Here is a 19,808-nt window from a genome sequence, read left to right on the forward strand (position 1 = left end):
ATATATATCCTTACTCAATACATGCATTTTCATGAAGTTTATAAAGCAAGATTGAGCTATATCTAGTCATCCATAATGAGGTTTAATTTCCTTTAAGTCTACTGCAGTTATGTTTATTAACTCTCAACCTTAACCTTACAAGCTTGTAAAAAAAAAAAAATACACATTGGGGTCCTAGCACCTCTATCACTGCCATGCAATCTTTCCAGCACCGTAATTTCCTGAAGTTGTTGTTTTTTTGTTTTTGTTTTTTTTTTTTATTTTTTACAAACATCTATGCAGCCACAGGAAACAAACACATCTTTTGGATATCCAAAAACTCAGACTAAAGTTCCAAATCTGTTTCCTTTCCCCCATTCTCTCCTTATAGAGCATGGTGTTTGCAGGGTAGGACTAAGCAGGTACCCCCCTCATGTCATCCCAGGGCCACCAACAAGACTAGGCACTCCCCCTCCTCAAGAAATGTCTGTATTACCACCTAAACAGGAGCATGTCTGCAAGGCAGCCCTCTAAATGCCTTAAAAAGCAAGCAAAATAACCATTTCTGCAGGACCCATATTGTGCTGGACATGTGCAATGTATAGAAGTGGATCTCCATACCAAACATTAGCACTGTAAGTAGCAGGGATGCTAACAAGCTAAGCTGACTCCATGCTACCCTCTCTCCACCATCTCTCACCACCACATGACCAACTGGTTCCCACTTCAGAACTGGTGCCTGAGCTATTCCCTCTGGGAGCCTTTTCTCTCCTCTGCATGTAGCTGCCTGTTAACTTGTCACCCAGGTCTGGGCTGAAATGTCACCCTCTCCGTGCACTGTTCCTGGCAACTCTAGGCAAAGTAGCCACCTTGTCACATTTGGTCTTGTCACCCTGTTTTGATTCTCCACTTTGCACCTGTTGCCTTCTCCACCTGTTGCCTTCTTCCTCACTTCTTGGCTTGCTTTCTTGCTCTCTCTCTCTCTCTGGATAAGCCAGTGTTCTGGTTCAGGGCGCTCTGCCCTGTCTATGGCATCCGAAAGAGTGCTAAACACACAGTGGGTGCTCCATGAACACCCAAGAATGACTGGCTATTCTGAGCTGGTTGCTAGCTTCACCTCTGGCTAGCAAAGGACAGGAAGAGGATACTGTCTGAATGTTCTCCATTCTGCTGCATTCCCAGCACCATCGAGGTGTTTTCAGGAAGCCAGAGGAAGTCCAGAGTGGAAGTTCTGAGAACAGCTGAGAACTTGCTGGGTCATCAGACACCAGGGGTAAAAGGAACAGAAAAACATGACCAATTTCTTTCTTTTTTTTTTAATTTTTAAAAATTATTTTTATAATCTTTACATAGTTGATTAGGGCACAAAGGGTGAAGGACTACAGGAAAGTGGGTTAGACCATTGTTTCCACATTTTCTTTTTTTCCCCCCTGTATCTGGGGTAAGGGGGAGGGGATAAAGGGAGAAGTCCCACCCAGCTCCCCACGCATCCCAGGATCACCAACATGGGGCATGCTCCAAGGGTCCTGCTCAAGTGGTTTTGATAGTTCAACAGTTCTGAATTACTGCCAGTCTCACCGTTCTAAGAACTATGAAATCTCTCCAGAATCCACTGGCTGACATAGTCCACTTTAGAGTCTCCGTTTGCCCAGAATTTCACTGCCAACATATAGTTAGGGTAGATGATCGATTTGTTCTATTTTCTGTCCTCTGTTGTGGTACCAGGTGTCCTCTGCAGGTTTTTCTGGTCTGCCATATCCTCCATATGTGCCTGGATATGCTGTCTACTGCTCCGTCTGAGCCTCTGAGGAGGCTCAGCTTTGACACTTGCACTCCATGGTCAGACCAAAACATGACCAATTTCTAACCTTCTGTCTTAGACATCAGTGCACCAGAATGCTCACTGTAGCTCAAAAAGAGGGCAAATGTTGCAAGAAAAATGTTTACAAAACAAATCATGTCTTTTTAAAAGATTTATTTATTATTGTTATTGGAAAGGCGGATATACAGAGAAGAAGAGAGACAGAGAGGAAGATCTTCCATCCGATGGTTCACTCCCCAAGTGAGCGCTACGGCTGGAGCTGAGCCAATCCGAAGCCAGGAGCCTCTTCCCAGTCTCCCGTGCGGGTGCAGGGTCCCAAAGCTTTGGGCCATCCTCGACTGCTTTCCCAGGCCACAAGCAGGGAGCTGGATGGGAAGCAGGGCCGCCAGAATTAGAACCAGTGACCACATGGGATCCCAGCGTGTGCAAGGTGAGGACTCTAACCACTGCACCATCATGCCAGGCCCAAAACAAATGATCTTTTAAAAAAGTATTGATATGGAAGGAAAAGAGACCAAAATTAAGAGAGAGATGTTCTATCCAGTGGTTCGTTCCCTAACTGCCCAAAACAGCCAAGATGGAGCTATGCTAAAACTAGGAGTCTGGAACTTAATCTGTGTCTCTGACATGAGTGGCAGGGACCCACATACTGCAGCCATTCACTTGTTGCATGGTGTGTACTAGCAGGAAGCTGGAGCCAGGATTCAAACCCAGGCACTCCAATACAAGATGCAGGCGTCGCAAGCAAGGTCTTAACCGTTAGGAAAATGCCCACCCCGCTATCATTTCTTACGGTGAAAAAGTTTACATTAACAAAATACACCAAGCTAAGATCATTCAAACTGTCCTAGTTTTTTTGGGTGTTTTTTTTTTTTTCTCCATCTACTGTAGACCTCAAAGAAACCCTTTCAAAAATAGAGGCTTTGAAAATGCCTACATAAGCACAGCCATGTAGGTCCAAAAGTAGGTTACCACCTAGAGTATGTTACCAGGAGCCAGAAGCAAGTGAAAACACGGTGGGTTTTCTCAAGTAATTCTTTTTCTTCACAATACATAGCTCCTCTTTCTGACCAATCAATCATCTTCTCTAATTGATAGCAGCAGATCTGTTCCCAAGTACAGAGGAAACCGCAAAACCATCCCGTGAGAACCAGGAACTCAGGGAAACCTAACTCTAAGCCATGTTTTAACAGGAGTTTCTTTATGTGGGTGCTGTATTCAAGGTCACTGCTTCAGGGGACCCAGTGTCACCGTTCCCAGAATATGCTCAAGATGTCCGCACAAATGACCTTCCAAACATTCAAGGAAAATAGTAGGTTGGGGGGGAGGGAGAAGAACAAAACTACAGATAAATCTCCAATTTTTTACCCCAAAATTAAACCCCATTTCATTCCATTTTCCTAATGCTGTAAGTCTACAGTAAAGTACCCAAGAGACCCACAGCTTGCACAAATGCATGATGCTCAGGGATTTGCACTACTATGGGGATGATTTTTGGGTGTTTCTCCAAAAACCATTTTGGAACTGGGGACAAATCTAAGCCTGGGCAGACAAGTGTCCAGGAGACACTTTCTGAGGGAACAGAATGATGGAACCAAGACTGGCACTCAGGCCACCCAGCCCTCTGACATCACAGGTGAGCAAATGGAAGCCCAGCCCAGGAGAGGCCACCACGCCACACCTGTACGCGGTGGAGGCACAGAGGCGGTACTCCACACATACAAGCAAACACATGACTGACAGTCACAAGGCAGCTCTGGGGTTCAATTTAAGCGCCTGGAGAAGAGCGGCTAGGATGATACAGAAGGCCTAGGATGAATACAGAACATGTTCGCACTGGCCCCAAATGATGAATTTTTGTTCACAAGCTTATGAGGCATTCGTGTCGCCTGCGGTTCCATCTTCCAGCAAACTTGTCCGTGTTTCGCCATAAGCACAAAATGAACACCGTTGGTAACCTTACAGAAAGTATTTCTCTCCGTTTGAGGTCAAATGTGTACAAGGGTAAAATGGTTACATTTGTAAAGAACCCAAAGAATTTTCTGGAAGGCAGAGCAAAATTAAAGCACTGCTGGTATCTCCCATAAGTGGTCTTTCTGAGACAAAAGTTCAGTGTGGGGGGGCCAGCGCAGCAGCATACTGGGGTAATTCCCTGCCTACAAACATGCCATATGTGTACCAGATCCTCTCCCAGCTGCTCCTTCCAAGCCAGTCCCCTGCTTACAGCCTGAGAAAGCAGTGGAAGATGGCCCAAGTCCTTGGACCCCTGCACCCATGTGGGAGACTCAAAAGAAGCTCCAGGCTCTTGGCTTCAGACTGGTCCAGTTCCAATCATGCGGCCATTGGGGTGTGAACGAGCAGACAAAAGATCTTTCTCCTTCTGTCTCTTTTTCTCTCTCAGCAACTCTGCCTTTCAAGTAAAATAAATAAATCTTTAAAAAATTTAAAAAAAAAAAAAAGGCTCATGTGTTTTGACAACTACTGCTCTAACTGGTATGACAGAAGCACAGGAACACCTCCCTCCTGATAAAGCCCTCTGGGTTACATGAAAATTCTCAACAAAAATTTCCTGTCTCACAAAAGAAAAAACTTGAGCGCAGCACTTAAAACACGATGTGGCCAATACCCTTGGGCTCTATCTTCCATCTAATTAAAACGTCTGTCCTGTGAGTGATTTACAGTGTGTGTCATCAAAAAGGGTGGGTGTGAAGCCTGGGGACAACAGACACTTGACTACAAGGCTTTAATTACCACGCAAAGCCATCAACAGTGGGATTCTCAGCCCGTCTCTAACCACCACCGCTCAGAGGAGGAGTCCCTTAGTGGAAACTAAGAAATACAACTGCATGACCAGAAACAACGGTTGCTCAGTGTCTCCTGTGACCGAGGTCAGGCCAGGGAAATAACACCAATGGCGCTCTCTAGGCCAGACAAGTCGCGGAGAGGTGAACAATCCTTGCTAAGCCTGAGCAATTTAGATTCGCAGAGAGTCCGTTCTTAGGAGCTGCTAACCTTGATCATTCATAATTTATCCACGTGCTTAAAACCAAACCAGACAAAGGAGAAGGAATGGCATCACTGCCTGACACAAGCAGGCACAGGCTTAAGGCTGTTCCAGCGTAACCACCCCAGGATAGAAACCGGGGCACAGAGCTGCGAATACACAGAGTCTTCATCACAGCTGACAGGTAACAAAGCCACACTGGTGGCCCTTACGCTGCGGCCTCCTATCACCCTGTGCTCAATGTATACTAAAATACAAAGAGAAGACACAACTGTATATGCAAACAGATCTCTAAATACATAAAATCAATGTGTTCATAAATAAACCTAAGTAAACGTGTCCATGTTTCTGTAGACATTAAATGTGTGTGTGTGTGTGTGTGTGTGTGTGTGTGTGTGTGTGTGTGTGTGTGTGACACTTCCTCTGAGGTAACACTTGCGCCAGAGCCTTTTCTTTTTCTTTTTTTTCAAAAGAAAGGGTCATCCCACATTGATGAAAATTAGTAGTGACTGACTATACTAGGGAGTTTTTTTTTTTAATTATTTACTTACTTATTTGAGAGAGAGAGACAGAGAGAGAGCTTCCATTTGCTGGTTCACTCCCTAAGCAGTTGCAATGGCCAGAGCTGAGCCAGCCTGAATCCAGAAGTTTCCTCTGGGGCCCCCACAGAGAAACAGGGGCTCAGTGCTTGGGCCGGCTTCGACTGTTTTCTCAGGCATATTAGCAGAAAGTTGGATCCAAGTGGCACAGCCGGGACTTGAATCAGAGTCCATTGGAGATGCCACTGTCATCCTTCCCATCCAAACCCCAGCCCCTGAGCAGAAAATTTGGTACCCATATTCTGAAAATAAAGGCTCGAATTATGGTGCCACCAACTCAAAGGGCTTGAGTTCCGACTCTTGCTCTGAACAAGCCCATTTTCCCACCTCAACATCCATGGTCATTCTATAATCCACACACAGCAGAAGGTATTTCATCGCTGAAATATGGCATTATTGTTTTCCATCCAAGAGAAACAAAAGGATAATGAAACTTTGTTCCCTCCCAAACCTTCCAGAGATGGACACATGCCTGAGCCCCTTTAGTTGGCTAAAAAGCCTCTCCAGGCAAACATCATCAGATCAGAAGCCCCTTTCAAAATATCCTTTAGGGAAAGAATCTTCACAGTTATTTAACCAACACGGGCTGTGGCCAGCTACACTGGGGCCTGGAAGACAAGCTCTCTGCCTTGCCTCCAGGAAGATGTTCCTAATCTCCCTATTCCTGAGTACCCCTTGGGTTCTGTGATTTCCCAATTGTTTCTGTCTATTATCTTCAGTCTCTCTACCCCCTCAGAACATCACATCTATGAAGCAAGGGACCGTGTTTGTGCAGTCCACTTGACTTTTGGGGTAGAGCCCAGACTTGTCCCTAATATATGCTCACTGGCTCATGCAGAGCTCGGCAATTTCAAAATAGGAATAAGCTGTTAGGGCAGCTATGCAAGAGCCATGAGGATGAAACGTAGTCCATCACCAGCCACAACTCCTCACCTCCTGCTCCTCCAGAACAGAGGGCCTCAGGATCTCATCCAGACAGGGCCTGGAAAGCTGTCATCCAGATCGAAACCAGCAAAATGACCTAGGAACTCTAAGAACCTAAAGAATGCTCCAGGAAGCCAAGCACAGAGTGTGAATGGAAAAAGATGAGGGAAGACTGTACAAGGCTCTAGGGGCCAAATCATGAAGAACATTATAGAGGAAACCTGGGCCAGATCATCGACAACATTCTGTATCATCTTAAGACATTCAGGTTTATCCAACAAACATGGGGTACCACAGAACAGAATTTTAAGTAAAAGGAAAGATTACGCATTTGACAGAATTAGGAAAAAATTATTTTAGATTACAGTAATGATAAGAGTGGAAAACAGCAGTCAGAGACTGCGACACCTTGTGTGTGTGTTTATCAGATTCTGATAAAATGGAGCCATGCAAGTGATTCACCCTATTGTTTTATATTAAAAAAAAAACTCTGAAAATCGAAAGCACTTTTTATTCTAAATAAAGGCTGCCCACCTCATAAAAATGCACTGTACTTTTACCATCACCACTAATCACAGTTCCAAACACTTGTTAGACACCAAAACTACACTAAAAGTTGCAAAAGACACAATGATTCATGCTCCTCCCACCACCTACTAATCAAGCACACACTTTGGTGTTCCAAGGCTGAAGAAACAGTCTTTCCATGTCTTGCTTCTGCCCTGTATTTAACTTATGGGACCTCTGTGAATGAAAGAAGTTACACTGTATCTCAAGTTTGGAAATTGTATACTTCCGTAGACTTTTAAAACAAAGGAAAAATAACAGAATTTCCACACACGGGGTTTACAATCCATTATCATATTCAAAGGGCAAAAGAATTTGGCCCAATCCCCGAAGCACATTTCAGTATCTCATCGATGGATTTCACAGAATGAATGCAATTATGGTCATTTGCTGCCATCATGGGCATTTCCCAAATCACTCTGCTTCTCTTAGAAAGGTGAGTAAAATGTTTAAAGAAAGGTGGTTCCAGACTACTTACACTTTACTTGCTTCCAAATCACTTACAATTTTCTTTGTTCCACACATATTTAGTGCCTTATGTGTACCTGTATCCAGGATACCGCTCAGGACACTAGTGCAGAACACAGATTCACAGAGGTGGGGCCGGAGCTGCCAAGGCTTTTACATTCTAGCAGAGGAAAGAGTAACATGCAAGTTGACTAACAAAGTAAGCTCCGAGAGTGGTGAGTGCAATGAGGAATGACAAGATAATAGCATGACCAGGAAAATGCCCTCCTGGGGGACCTCTGATGCCCAGCCTGCAGGAATGGAAGCAGCCAGCCCAACCAAAGCAAAACTCTTCAAACACAAGGTGTGACATTGCCAATGCAACCCACAGATTCTGGAGAAAACCTCTCTGAAGATTCTAAGACGTGTTGTTTTGTTTTGTTTTCTCTAAAACACTGTGTGCTAAGTAATCAGTGACAGACACTTAGGGTAGGAGGTGGGGAGAACATGATGAGAATAAACAACTAAACTACAAAGCACAGAAGAGAATCCAGCGCTAGATTCTCTGGAAGGGTTTTCATGGACCTAGCTTGAGGAGTCAGGAGAAACAGTCAGCAACTGGCCTGTGGGTGCCAGCCAGCCTCACGTCACAGGATGGCAAAGCAGGTGTCTCTCTGAGAACGGAGGGAAAGCAGGTCTGGGGGGGGCTGCGCCAGGACACAACCTGGGAAGCTGCCAAGCAGGGCCTTCCTTCCTCAGGGGGCAGCAAGGTCATTCCATGACGCAGCCTCCAGCTCCGCCTGCCTCCCCCAGGTCCTCAGAGCCCTGCATCAACTCTCAGATGCCAGTCGCCATTAGAGAAAGTCACCAACTCAACGGCAAACACATGGAAAAAGGCAGGAGGGCCTGAGCTTAGGCAGACCTTCAGTTTTCAGAACTCCAAGAATTTACGCTAACTCAACAACTTTAAGAAAAGGCAGAAGAAAAAAAAAATCCAGCCATTGGTGATTTCAAAAATGAGACTGTGTCCAAAAATTAGAAACGAATTTAATAAATGTGTTTTATAACGACTGGTGTTTTCACACTCTTACGCTGAGAAATATTCTGTGAGCTGCTACACAGGCAATCTGATTTTCAAGTCAGAATGAGCTCAAATCTAATTCTGTCATTTATAGGCTTCCATTTAACATCTTCAGCAGCATAAGGATGATAAATCCTTACTGCTTTTCTGCAGTTTGATTATTTCTAGCGCTTTAGTCAGGTGTAACTGTCATGGATGTGGAAAACTTTGACACATCTGCATAACAATCAAAATAATAAGTATCTCCACCTCTCCTCCAAGTTGCCTTGCATTCTCATTATAATCCATCCTTTCCCCATGCCCTGGTAATCCATTACTTCCTATTCCCAGGCAACCACTGATCTGCTTTGTGTCACTACAAACCTGCTTTCTTTTTCTACAATTTTAGACAAATGGAATCATATGTTACATACTCTTCTTTCTGGCCTGGCTTCTTTTTACTCAGCGTAACTATTGTCAGGTTCATCAACGCCGTTGCCTGTATCAATGGCTCAACTCCTTTCACCGATTACTATTCGTAAGGCTCCAGCACACCACGTTTTACCATTCATCAGCTGATGGTCATCTGAGATGGTCTCAGGCTGGGGCCATTACAGATTAAGAGGCTATGAACACTCAGGCACAGCCTTTGTATGAACGGTTCACCTCTCTTGGTAAATAGGTAAGTGCAGATAGGTCGTGCGCTAAGTGTATGTATGTTCATGGCAAGAAACCACCAAAGTGTTTCCCAGTATGATTGCACCGCTCTACAGTCCCAATACTACTGAGGGTGCCAATGTTCCACTGCATCCATCAACACTAAGCATGGCGAGTCGCACCAGATGCAGCCTTTCTAGTGAAAGTGGGCTGATGGCTCATTTTGGTCTGAATTTACATTCCCTTAATAACCGACGAATGTGAAAGTCTTTCTATGTGCTATTTGCCACAGAAGTGCTTTCAAACACCTCACATTTTTTTAATTGGGCCTTTTTCTCACTGAGTTGTCAGATTACTTTTATATAGCCATTTTACAAATCTTTTGTCCAGGGCCTGGAGTGATGGTTCAATTGACTAATCCTCCCCTTGGAAGCACAAGGATCCCATATGGGCACCAGTTCATGTCCAGCTGCTCCACTTCCCATCCAGCTCCCTGTTTATGGCCTGGGAAAGCAGTCGAGGACGGCCCAAAACTTTGGGACCCTGCACCTACGTGGGAGACCTGGAAAGAAGTTCCTGGCTTCTATCAGCTCAGCTACAGTCATTGCAACCTTTTGGGGAATGAACTTGAGCATGGAAGAACTTTCTATCTGCACACCTTCTCTCTGTAAATCTGCCTTTCAAACAGAAATAAATAAAACTTTTAAAAAATAAAACAAAAACAAATCTTCTGATTCATAGGTTGCAGGTATTTTTTTCCCCGTCTATGGCCTTTGCTTTTATTGAGCATCCAAAGAGAAGCAATAGCTTTTAATCCTGATACAGTCCAACGTATGGATCTTGCTTAATACTCAGGGCTTTTTGTGTTCTAACTACAATGCACTTTGCCAACACCATAGTCACTAAGATCTTCCTGTCAAGCTTTTACATTCAGGTCTAGAATCTACCATGAATTAATGTTTATTTTATACTGCTGCATTGGCTATCCAGTTCTTCAAGTCCTTCTTGTTGAAAGGACCAACATTCCACTACTAAGCTGCCTTCTTGGTATCTCAATCAAAAATCAATGCGTGTAGCTCTATTTCCAGACCCTCTTCATTATCTTCATTATTGCAGTTCTTTTTTTTAATTGGAAAGTCAGATACACAGAGAGGAGGAAAGACAGAGAAGAAAATCTTCCGTCTGATGATGTACTCCCCAAGTGACCACAACGGCCGGTGCTGAGCTGATCTGAAGCCAGGAGACAGGAGCCTCTTCTATGGGACCCGACTATTGTAGTTCTACAGTGAACTCTGAAGTGGCACAGCGTAAGTTCCCCCAGTTGGCCTTTTTCCAAGACTGTTTGTAAGCCAATCTAAATCCTTCACATTTCCATATCAATTTTACAATCCATTTCTTGCTTCTTTGGGGGCTTGATTTTTGTTTTCTTTCCTAACTGGAATCCATTTCTAGTTTGGTCCATTTCTAAAGCAAAGCTTGAGATTTTCTTTTTATTTTTTTAAGAATTATTTTATTTTTATTACAAAATCAGATATACAGATAGGAGGAGAGACAGAGAGAAAGAGCTTCTGTCCGATGATTCACTCCAAGTGAGCGCAATAGCTGGTGCTGCGCTGATCCGGAGCAAGAAGCCAGGAACTTCCTCCAGGTCTCCCACGGGGGTGCAGGGTCCCAAGACTTTGGGCCGTCCTTAACTGCTTTCCCAGGCCACAAGCAGGGAGCTGGATGGGATGTGGGGCCACTGAGATTAGAACTGGCACCCATACGGGATCCCAGTCCATTCAAGTCTAGGACTTTAGCCACTAGGCCACTGCGCCAGGCCCAAAGCTTGAGATTTTTATTGGGATTGCATTAAATTTACTAATACTTCGAGAAGAACCAAGGTTCTAACAGTATTAAATCTTCCCATTTGTGAATCTTCCAATCTTCGAAGGAATTGCTCATTTCATCTAAATTGTGGAATTCACTGGCCTAAAAGTCGCCCATAAAATTCTTCTGATATCCTTTACTGTCTGTAGGATCTGTAGTGATGTCTGCCCCCAGCCCCTTCATTATTCCTAGGGCTGACAATCTGTCTTTCACTCTCACTCTCATATTCTGTCTTGAGATTTTCAACTTTATTGTGGGGGTTTTTTTTAAGCCATCTTTTTGTCTCACTGATGTTTCTCTTATTCTGTTTTCTACTTCACTGACTTTTTTTTGTTGTTGTTTGTTTGTTTTAATTTCCTTTGCTTACCTTAGGTTCAATTTTTCTCTTCCCTTTCAATTAACAGAAAATCTTAGGTCTCTGTCTAGAGATTTTCCTTGACAATTTAAGAGTATAATGCTATGAATTTCCATGTGAGAACTACTCTAGCTGCAGCCATCACCTCCCTGAATTTAGCATAGACTGAATAATATACAGCCAGTGAACAGATATTTGTCTGCTGTTTGTCAGGAACTGGGTTTGGTACTAGGACTACGTTGCCTAAAATACAGCAGATCCCCTGAGGCCAGCACAAAGCTCAACTGGCTAATCCTCTGCTTGCAAATGTTGATATCCCATATGGGCACCAGTTGATGTCCCAGCTACCCTACTTCCCATCCAGCTCCCTGCTTGTGGCCTGGGAAAGCAGTCGAGGAAAGCAGTCGAGGATAGCATAGCGTGCTCGTGGCTCCTGGCTTCAGAACAGCTCAGCTCTGGCCACTGTAGTCATTTGGGGAATGAAACAGCAGATGAAAGATCTTTCTGTCTCTCCTTCTCTTTGTAAATCAGTCTTTCCAACAAAAAATAAACAAATCCTTAAATATATATATACTGACCCCTTCTTGCATCAAACTCAGGAAAAATTAGCAAAACTAATGACCAACTCCTTGATACTTAGAAAGTACATTAAACCAAAGCATACCATGTCTTTGAAAAGCTTTTTGAGTACATTTTACTTTTAAAAAAAAAATTATGTATGGATTTGAAATAACTTTGCACTAAAATAAAGTTATCATTTTATTCCGTTTTCCATTTATTTTTTGAAATATCACCATAATTTGATTCTAACAAAAAAAATAGCTACTTTTTTGAGGTCAATCCCCACCAGATCCTCTTCTCTTGACTTGGCAAAAACTAAGTTGCCAAGTTTTCCAAAAGCTAGCTATCTTCTTACAATGCATATGAATTCAAGGTAAGGGAATTCAATTACCTTGCTTGGAACTGTCAGAATAAACACACTTTCCAATATATACACTGAAAGACTAAATAGCATTTTTACAGTTTTGAACTCCGAAAGCACCTTCACATCTTACTATAAAGGAGAATATTGAAAATAACATTCCACCTATTCTCCCAAGTATTTTCTTAAGATTCTTAATAAAAAGAAACATCACTCTACCCATTCTGAATGCCCTATACTTCAGTTTTGTTTTTTTAGGTTTTTCTTTTACAAATGTTTACGTATTTGAAAGGCAGAGCTACGTAGAGAAAGAGATGGAGAGACACAGAGAGGAAGAGAGATGATCCATCCATTGATTCACTCCCCAAATGGTCACAATGGCCAAGGCTGGGTCAGGCTGAAGCCAGGGGTCAGAAGCTTCTTCCTAGTCATCCACATGGGTTTAGGAGCCTGGGCACTCGGACCATCTTTGCCTGCTCTCCTAGGCTCATGAGCAGGTAGCTGGAACAGAACTGGAGCAGCCAGGAATGGAACCCTGCTCAAATAGGATGCAGGCATTCTGGGCGGCTTACTCCACTAAGCCACCTTACACCTTACATAAGATGTAAGCCATCTTACATCAAAGTATCTCAGCTCAAGTCCAGCTTCCAATCCTACTCCAAGCTTCCCCGTAAAGCGCTCCCTGAGATGCAGCAGCTGATGGCTCAAGCAGCTGGGTCGTGGCCACCAGAACCGAGTCCCCAGTTCCCAGCTCTGGCTTGGCCAGTCTCAGCTGCTGCAGGCATTTGGGATGTGAACCAGCAAACAGGAGTTCACCCTCCTCTTTCTCTCTTCTCTCTCTGCCTCTGAAATTAAAATTAAAAATAGTTTTAAATTGCTGAGCCTATCCTACCAGTCATATTTTCCGAAACGCCGCATGGGGTTATAGCAAGGATTAAGAATAATTAGAACTATAAGAATTTCATTTATACTTAAATCTCTACCCATCCTGTGGTACAGTAAGTAGTTCTTAGCCATCAGGCGGCTCTTCCTCCGTTTGTGCTTCATCAAGCTCTCATCTCCTGCTCTTCATTTTGGCCACAGATCCTCGGCCTGGACTGTGCCCTGAAATCACTCGGGAGCCACAGGTCACTTACGTGGGGAACCCACAACCAGAGCTTCTTGTCTAGAGTTTGCAAAAATGGGGAGTTGGTAGGGTTGTGCAGGTGACTCAAACACAGGGTAGGGATGAAACGGCCCAATGTGGGCTCCTCCCAGAGGGCAGGCCTCCCAAGCCTATCGGCCGACCTGCACCCCAAGAACCTTCCAGAGCTTTCCCCAACAGAACTCCCGATCAGACACTAGCTCAATAATCTCACTAGAATTTCTCACTTCATTTTTCCTTTTCTTTTTTTTCCTGATTTGAAAAGCAGAGTTACTGAAAGAGAAAGGCAGAGCGCTTCCTCCGCACTGGTTCACTCCCGGAATGACTGCAGCAGTGGGAAGACAGGAGGCCGGAGCTTCCTCTGGGTCTCCCACGTGGATGCAGGAGCCCAAGCACTTGGGTCAGCTTCCACAGCCTTCCCCCGTTGCACCAGCAGGGCACCGGAACAGAAGCGGAGCAGCTGGGTTTTAGATCAGAGCTTAGATGGGATGCCGGTGCTGCAAGCTACACCCCTAGGCTCGTTTTAGAAACTCACTGCAGATCACGTATGCCTCTCACTGTTTCCCATCCATCCCTTCCTAGTCCACCTTTCCATTCCTCAAAGGTAGGCTGAAGGGTGACTTAGTGTAATTTGATGGCTGAAGTCAGGATTTTCTTTACTCCTATTTAAAAGAAAGAAAGAATTCCACAAGATCTCTTTAACTTTAGACAATGGATGGTGAAGCTGCCAATTCTTCTAGGTTTAAAATAAATCCATAAGTGAATTCTAAGCAAGAGCTGCTGACTTAGACCAACTACAATTAGCACATTTTCAATACCAATTCTGGGTTGGGAACTGTCACCCTGCAGAACCTTAAATCATGAAACCATTCCAAATATAACTGCACACTCCATTTTGCCAAAGCAGATCACTCTATTATAATAACCACCCAGTCAGCTCAAAGTGGGATAGTTAACACCTGCCTGGGAAACACACGATTAAGGAATCTATACGCCAAAGTCCTTTAGCATTGCCACGGGGTGTCTGGAAATTGTATTCACAACAATAAATTTGCCTCATGAGAAGTCTGTGAGAAGATGGGACCAGCAACGGGACAGCAGGGACAGCAGGGGAACGCCGGCAGAGTCCCCCGCCCAGTGGACCGGTCTCTGACCAAGGCTGCTGGCTGCGGAGATCCACACTGGAGCACCCACAGGTAAATCTAAGATCCTGGGCAAACTGCTAGCACAGATGCCTCTGCCAGCGTGCAAGACCCGGGGCCTGCAGCGCTGCGGCGGAATGGATGTACAAGCCGAAACACGTGCGCACGTCTGCGCCGCCGAACCCACACGCACCCATAAACATTATGAATAATACTCGCGAGAATGCAGGGCTTTCTCCTAAGAAGCGCTTGAAGCACTCTTGCTCAAAGCGTGGCACTTTCACACCAGCCTTTCCTAAGACAGCTGGGGGTGCCCACGCCCCGAAATCTGCTCACAGATGGGTAACCGCCCTGGCCACCCTCGACATGGACCCCGGCTAAGCCCCAGCCGTCGTCCCCACACCGAGGACCGAGCCCAAGCCGGGTTCCTAGAGACACACCTGCGCCCGCACACACCCACCGCGGCCGCGTCACCAGGGCCGCGGCCACCTGGGCGAGGAACAACTTCTGTAGGGAATTCCCTCTGCTGGAGCGCCAGGAATGCTAGAGCAAACGCGTTTTCGGAAAAATGGGGCCCGCTGAAAGCACACAAAGGGAAGGGGATGGCGGCTACTCACCCAGCCCTCGAAGGTGTCCGAGGCGCCGGCCGTGCGCAGCAGTTCCTGAAACTGCAAGGTGCAGTTGGCCACGAAGTGGTCGTAGCCCAGGGGCGTCTCATGGAAAACGGCCAGCTCCAGGTGGCCGCCGTCGGTGACGTTGGCGCAGAACTCCTCGTTGTAGGTGGGTTTGTTGGTCTTCTGCTTGGTACTGGTCTGGCCCACGCGCACCTGGTCCACGCTCACGGTCAGGTAGGGGTCCAGCAGCTGATAGCCCTTCTTGAAGAGCGAGTGGCGCAGGGACCAGCGGGTGGGCTGCAGCCCCACCGCCTCGCCGATGCGGACCCTCAAATAGCCATTGAACTTCATGGTGCCGGACGACATTGCCGACGCCGACGCCCCAGCCCCGGGGAGGAACGCGCCGGCTCGCACGGGGAGAGCGGGGAGCCCCGGCTCAGGCCAGCCCGCGCGGCAGCCTCAGGCGTGGAGGCAGCTCCGGGAGAAAGCAGTGCCCAAGCCCCCCTTGGCCGGCCATTCTGTCGCCTCCCTGGGACACTCTTCCCCTCCCCTCCTTCCCTCACTCCCCCGGCTCCCGAGATGGAAAGGAGGGGAGCCCGTCACCGAGCCCTCGGCAGTCAGCAGGCCCTGGGGTGGGGAAGCCCTCCGGGGCGCGCGGCGCGTCCCGGGGTTGGTGGCTGGCGCGCCACTCGCGCCTTCTCCAAGGCTGAGAAGCTCCTCTCCGCCGAGAGCTGGAGCGACCCGTCCGGTGAGCTCCAGCCCCGAGCGTCTCCTCCCCGCCTCCTCCTCCTGCTTCTCTCCTCCTGCCCCCGCCTCTCTAGCCGGCTCACGCTCTCCCCCCCTCGGCGAGCTTCAAACCAGGAAGCAGCTGCCACCGCGGCCGCCGCATCCCCGGCGGGAACCCTCGCGCCTCCTTGCCTCAAGTTCACGGCATCTCAGCGTCCGGCTCCCGCGCCTTCCGGACCCCGGGGGGGCGTGGCGCGCGCGCGCTCGCGGCCCGGCCCTGCGCGCGCCCCTCCCGCGGGCCTGCGCCGCCCTGCGCGCGCTCCCGGCTGCGCGGGTGTTTGCTGAGCGCGGGGCGGGCCGGCGACCACTCCTGGAGCAGGTTTCTTGGTGGTCAAGCAAACACCTGAGGCTTGGCTGCCAGGCCCGGGCGGGGCTGGGAGGCGGGAAGGACTGGGAGGAGCGGCAACAGCAACAGCAGGGGACCCCTCCCTGCAACCCTCGCAGTGCGCGGGGTGACCGTGTCTGGCCACCCCGGAGAGGCCGTGGCCAGGGGCTGGCGCGGCGTGGAGGTTCTTTCTTCTAATCTTTATAGCACTGGCTCATCCCGGGGTTCAGCTCGGGGCCCCATCCTGTTTGTGCGCCTTTTCCTGCAGAGGGTAATTACACTGTTGTTGTTGTAATTTTTTTTTTCTTATACGGCAGTAGTAATGGAAATCGTGGCTTCCTCCTTCCTCCAAGAGGTGTGTCTTGTTGCACAAAGAGCAGGAAAGATCGGTTCTTCTAGACACAGATATGGCCAACACTTAATCAGTCTCTTCCTCTGCAGAGTGATCACAGTTCCACACAACCCCGGGGTCGCTCGGACAGAAAATGTTCACTGACACACAGGCCTGTGGGCCCGGGGAAACCCACCCTGTGGCTCTCAGTCCTTGTCTCCTGGGAGCATCTCTGCTCCCTTGAACCGCACGCCAAGGCCAGTGCAGCCGGCTGGTCTCAATAATAGCCCCCCCCCCCCGCAGGTCTCCGTAGGAGCCCCACCTAATCCCATTCTGTTGAGTTAGACAGAGTTTGTAGCCCTCTCCTCTCACTTCCCCATTCAGAACTCTCGCCTAGATAGGTTCTCAAGCTTTTCCCACCAGTGAATGGAGGTCCCACCAGTTATCACTGCACAGGATAAAACAAAAACAAAGCAGAACAATGGGCACAGTGGGGAAGGGCTTCCTTAGCAAACAGACCAGGAGTGCGGGACATGGCCTCAGGCAGAGCTTGCAAAAGCATGCTTTCCAACCTCCCTGGGCCTCCAGGCCAAGAGGTTACGTGGAGTTTGGGGGTCCCCTCTGCTCCTCCTCTGGTGAGAAGAGCTGATGTTTGCTGCTGTTGAGTTTGGCACCGCGAAGAAAAGCAAGGGGGAAATGCAGACCAGACCAGGAGGTGCTGGACATTTAGGCTGTGCTTGGTGGACCTCATCTATGGCAAAGCAGAAGCGTCCAGAGGTTGGCAGACTGAGCCAGGACAGGGTAAGATTTGTGTTGTTCCTTTTTAAATATAATTCTTTTTATTTTTTTTTCCACTGGAAAGTCATATATTCAGAGAGGAGGAGAAACAGAGAGGAAGATCTTCCATCCGTCGATTTACTCCTCAAGTGACCGCAGCGGCTGGAGCTGAGCCAATCCAAAACCAGGAACCCACAGCTTCTTCTGGGTCTCCCACGCGGGTGCAGGGTCCCAAGGCCTTGGGCCATCCTCGACTGCTTTCCCAGGCCACAAGCAGGGAGCTGGATGGGAAGCAGGGCCACCTGGATTAGAACCGGCGCCTATATAGGATCCTGGCACATGCAAGGCAAGATCTTTAGCCGCTAGGCTACCGTGCTGGGCCCCGAGATTAATGTTTTAAGAAGTGTCACTGGAGCAGGAGTTTGGGCCTGGTAGTTAAGAAGGTGGCTGGGATGCCTGTGTCCCACAGTGCCTGAGTTTGATTGCATAGCTCTTGCTTCTGACTCCAGCTTTCTGCTAATGCAGACATAGGAGGGCAGCAATAATGGCTTAAATACTTGGTTCCTGAGCCTGGCATGGTAGCCTAGCCGTTGCAGCCACTTGGGGAGTAAATCAACGGATGGAAGATCTTCCTCTGTGTTTCTCCTCCTCTCTGTATATCTGATGTTCCAATAAAAGCAAAAGTAAAATTTCAAATAGTTGGGTTGCTGCCACTCCCAGGGTTGACTTCTTGGCTGCTGGATCCCCCAGTCCAGCCCCAACCATGGCAGGTAAGTAGCAGAGGGAGCAAGCTGTGGCAGGCAGCTCTGTGTCTTTCAGTCTGTCTCTCTTGGGTGGTTCATGGTGATGGACTAAATAGAGCAAGGAGGAAGAACAAAATAGCAAGGATGACTTGCAGAATGTGGCTTGAGCAAATGTGTGGGATGGGGAGTCATTAGGGAGTTAAGAACATTGAAGGAGGAAGAATTGTGGGAGTAGATGAAGAATTCAATTTGACACTCATCAGTTTTGATGTATGTTTGAAATATTTAAGTAGAACTCTGAAGCGTGCAATCGGCTGTACGGTTGTGACACTCAGTGGAGTCATCTGGGTTGATGACATCCATTTTGGACCCATCAAGATGTATCAGCAATGGAAGCCAGAACAGTGGCTAAAGATGCTTCTCTGGGAAAAGGGAGGCATAGAGGCTGGCAAAAGAAGAGGAGATAGAGGACACAGCCCTGCAGAAACCCCAACATTTATAAGTGGAGAAGCAACCACGGAGGAAAAGAACCTGTGGGAGAACATGAGAGCCTGGCATTGAGAGCCAGGGTTGACGTCATCCCAGGAGCTTTGGCTGTAACGGGAAAGATGGAATTGCTAGGAGGAGGGCTGGTTTAGAATGGACAAGCAATGCTAGTGTGGAGAGTAAGCGTGCAACTCTAAGAATGCCCGAGGGAACGCCCCCCAAGGCACAGAAGGGGGGGGGACCTTATTTGAAAAACAAGGCACCTGTGTTTGCAACTTTGCACCCCTGCAGTTCAAGATTGCCTGACAGAAATCACATGTCTAGGGACAGGCATTTGGCACAGAGGTTACCACACAGCCTGGCACACCTGTGTGCCATCAGAGTGCTTGAGTCTGTGTGCCAGCTTCACTTTTTTTTCTTTTTTTTTCACTCATTTTTTTTCTAATTTTTATTTTAAATGATGCTTACATAGTTGATCAGGGTGGGAAGGACTGAGGGTGAGGGGAAAGTGGGTGTGATCATTTTTTTCCTTTTTTTATTATTTTATTTTGATCATCTTTTTTTTTAAAGATTTATTTTTATTATTTTTTCATTGGAAAGGCGGATATACAGAGAGGAGAGACAGAGAGGAAGATCTTCTGTCCGATGATTCACTCCCCAAGTGAGCTCAACGGGCCGATACTATGCCGATCCGAAGCCAGGAGCCTCTTCCTGGTCTCCCACGCGGGTGCAGGGTCCCAAAGCTTTGGGCCGTCCTCAACTGCTTTCCCAGGCCACAGGCAGGGAGCTGGAAGGGAAGCGGGGCTGCTGGGATTAGAACCGGCGCCCATATGGGATCCCGGGCGTGCAAGGCAAGGACCTTTAACCACTTGCGCCATGGCGCCGGGCCCTTGATAATCTTTACATAGTTGATTAGGGCACAAAGGGTCAAGGGCTACAGGAAAATGGGTGAGACCACTGTTTCCACATTCTCTCTCTCTCTTTTTTTTTCACTGTATCTGGGATAAGGTGGGAGATAAAGGGAGAAGCCCCAACCAGCCTCCCACCCCATCCCAGGTCCCCGACGTGGGGCATGCTCCGAGGGCACTGCTCAAGAGGTTTGATTGTTTAACAGTTCTGAATTGCTGCTAGTCTTGCCATTCCAATTACAATGAAATCTCTCCAGAATCCACTGGCTGACATAGTCCACTTTAGAGTCTCCGTTTACCCAGATTTTCACTGCCAACACGTGGGTGCGGTAGTTAATTAATTTATT

The 19,808-nt window shown here is 47.4% G+C and overlaps 1 protein-coding gene across 1 annotated transcript in view; it reads right to left on the reverse strand.

Moving 5' to 3' along the window:
* The window catches only part of PRKCH (protein kinase C eta), a 220,856-nt gene extending 204,822 nt beyond the window's left edge, over positions 1-16,034 (reverse strand). The window contains exon 1 of the mRNA XM_040975480.1: positions 15,109-16,034. Coding sequence (XP_040831414.1) covers positions 15,109-15,471 — 363 coding nt within the window. The 5' untranslated portion in view covers positions 15,472-16,034. The remainder of the gene's footprint in view (positions 1-15,108) is intronic.
* Between the last annotated feature and the right edge of the window lie 3,774 nt (positions 16,035-19,808).

This window comes from Ochotona curzoniae, unplaced genomic scaffold, assembly GCF_017591425.1.
Source record: "Ochotona curzoniae isolate NIBS_2020 unplaced genomic scaffold, NIBS_Ocur_1.0 contig_2688, whole genome shotgun sequence".
Lineage (NCBI taxonomy): Eukaryota > Metazoa > Chordata > Mammalia > Lagomorpha > Ochotonidae > Ochotona > Ochotona curzoniae.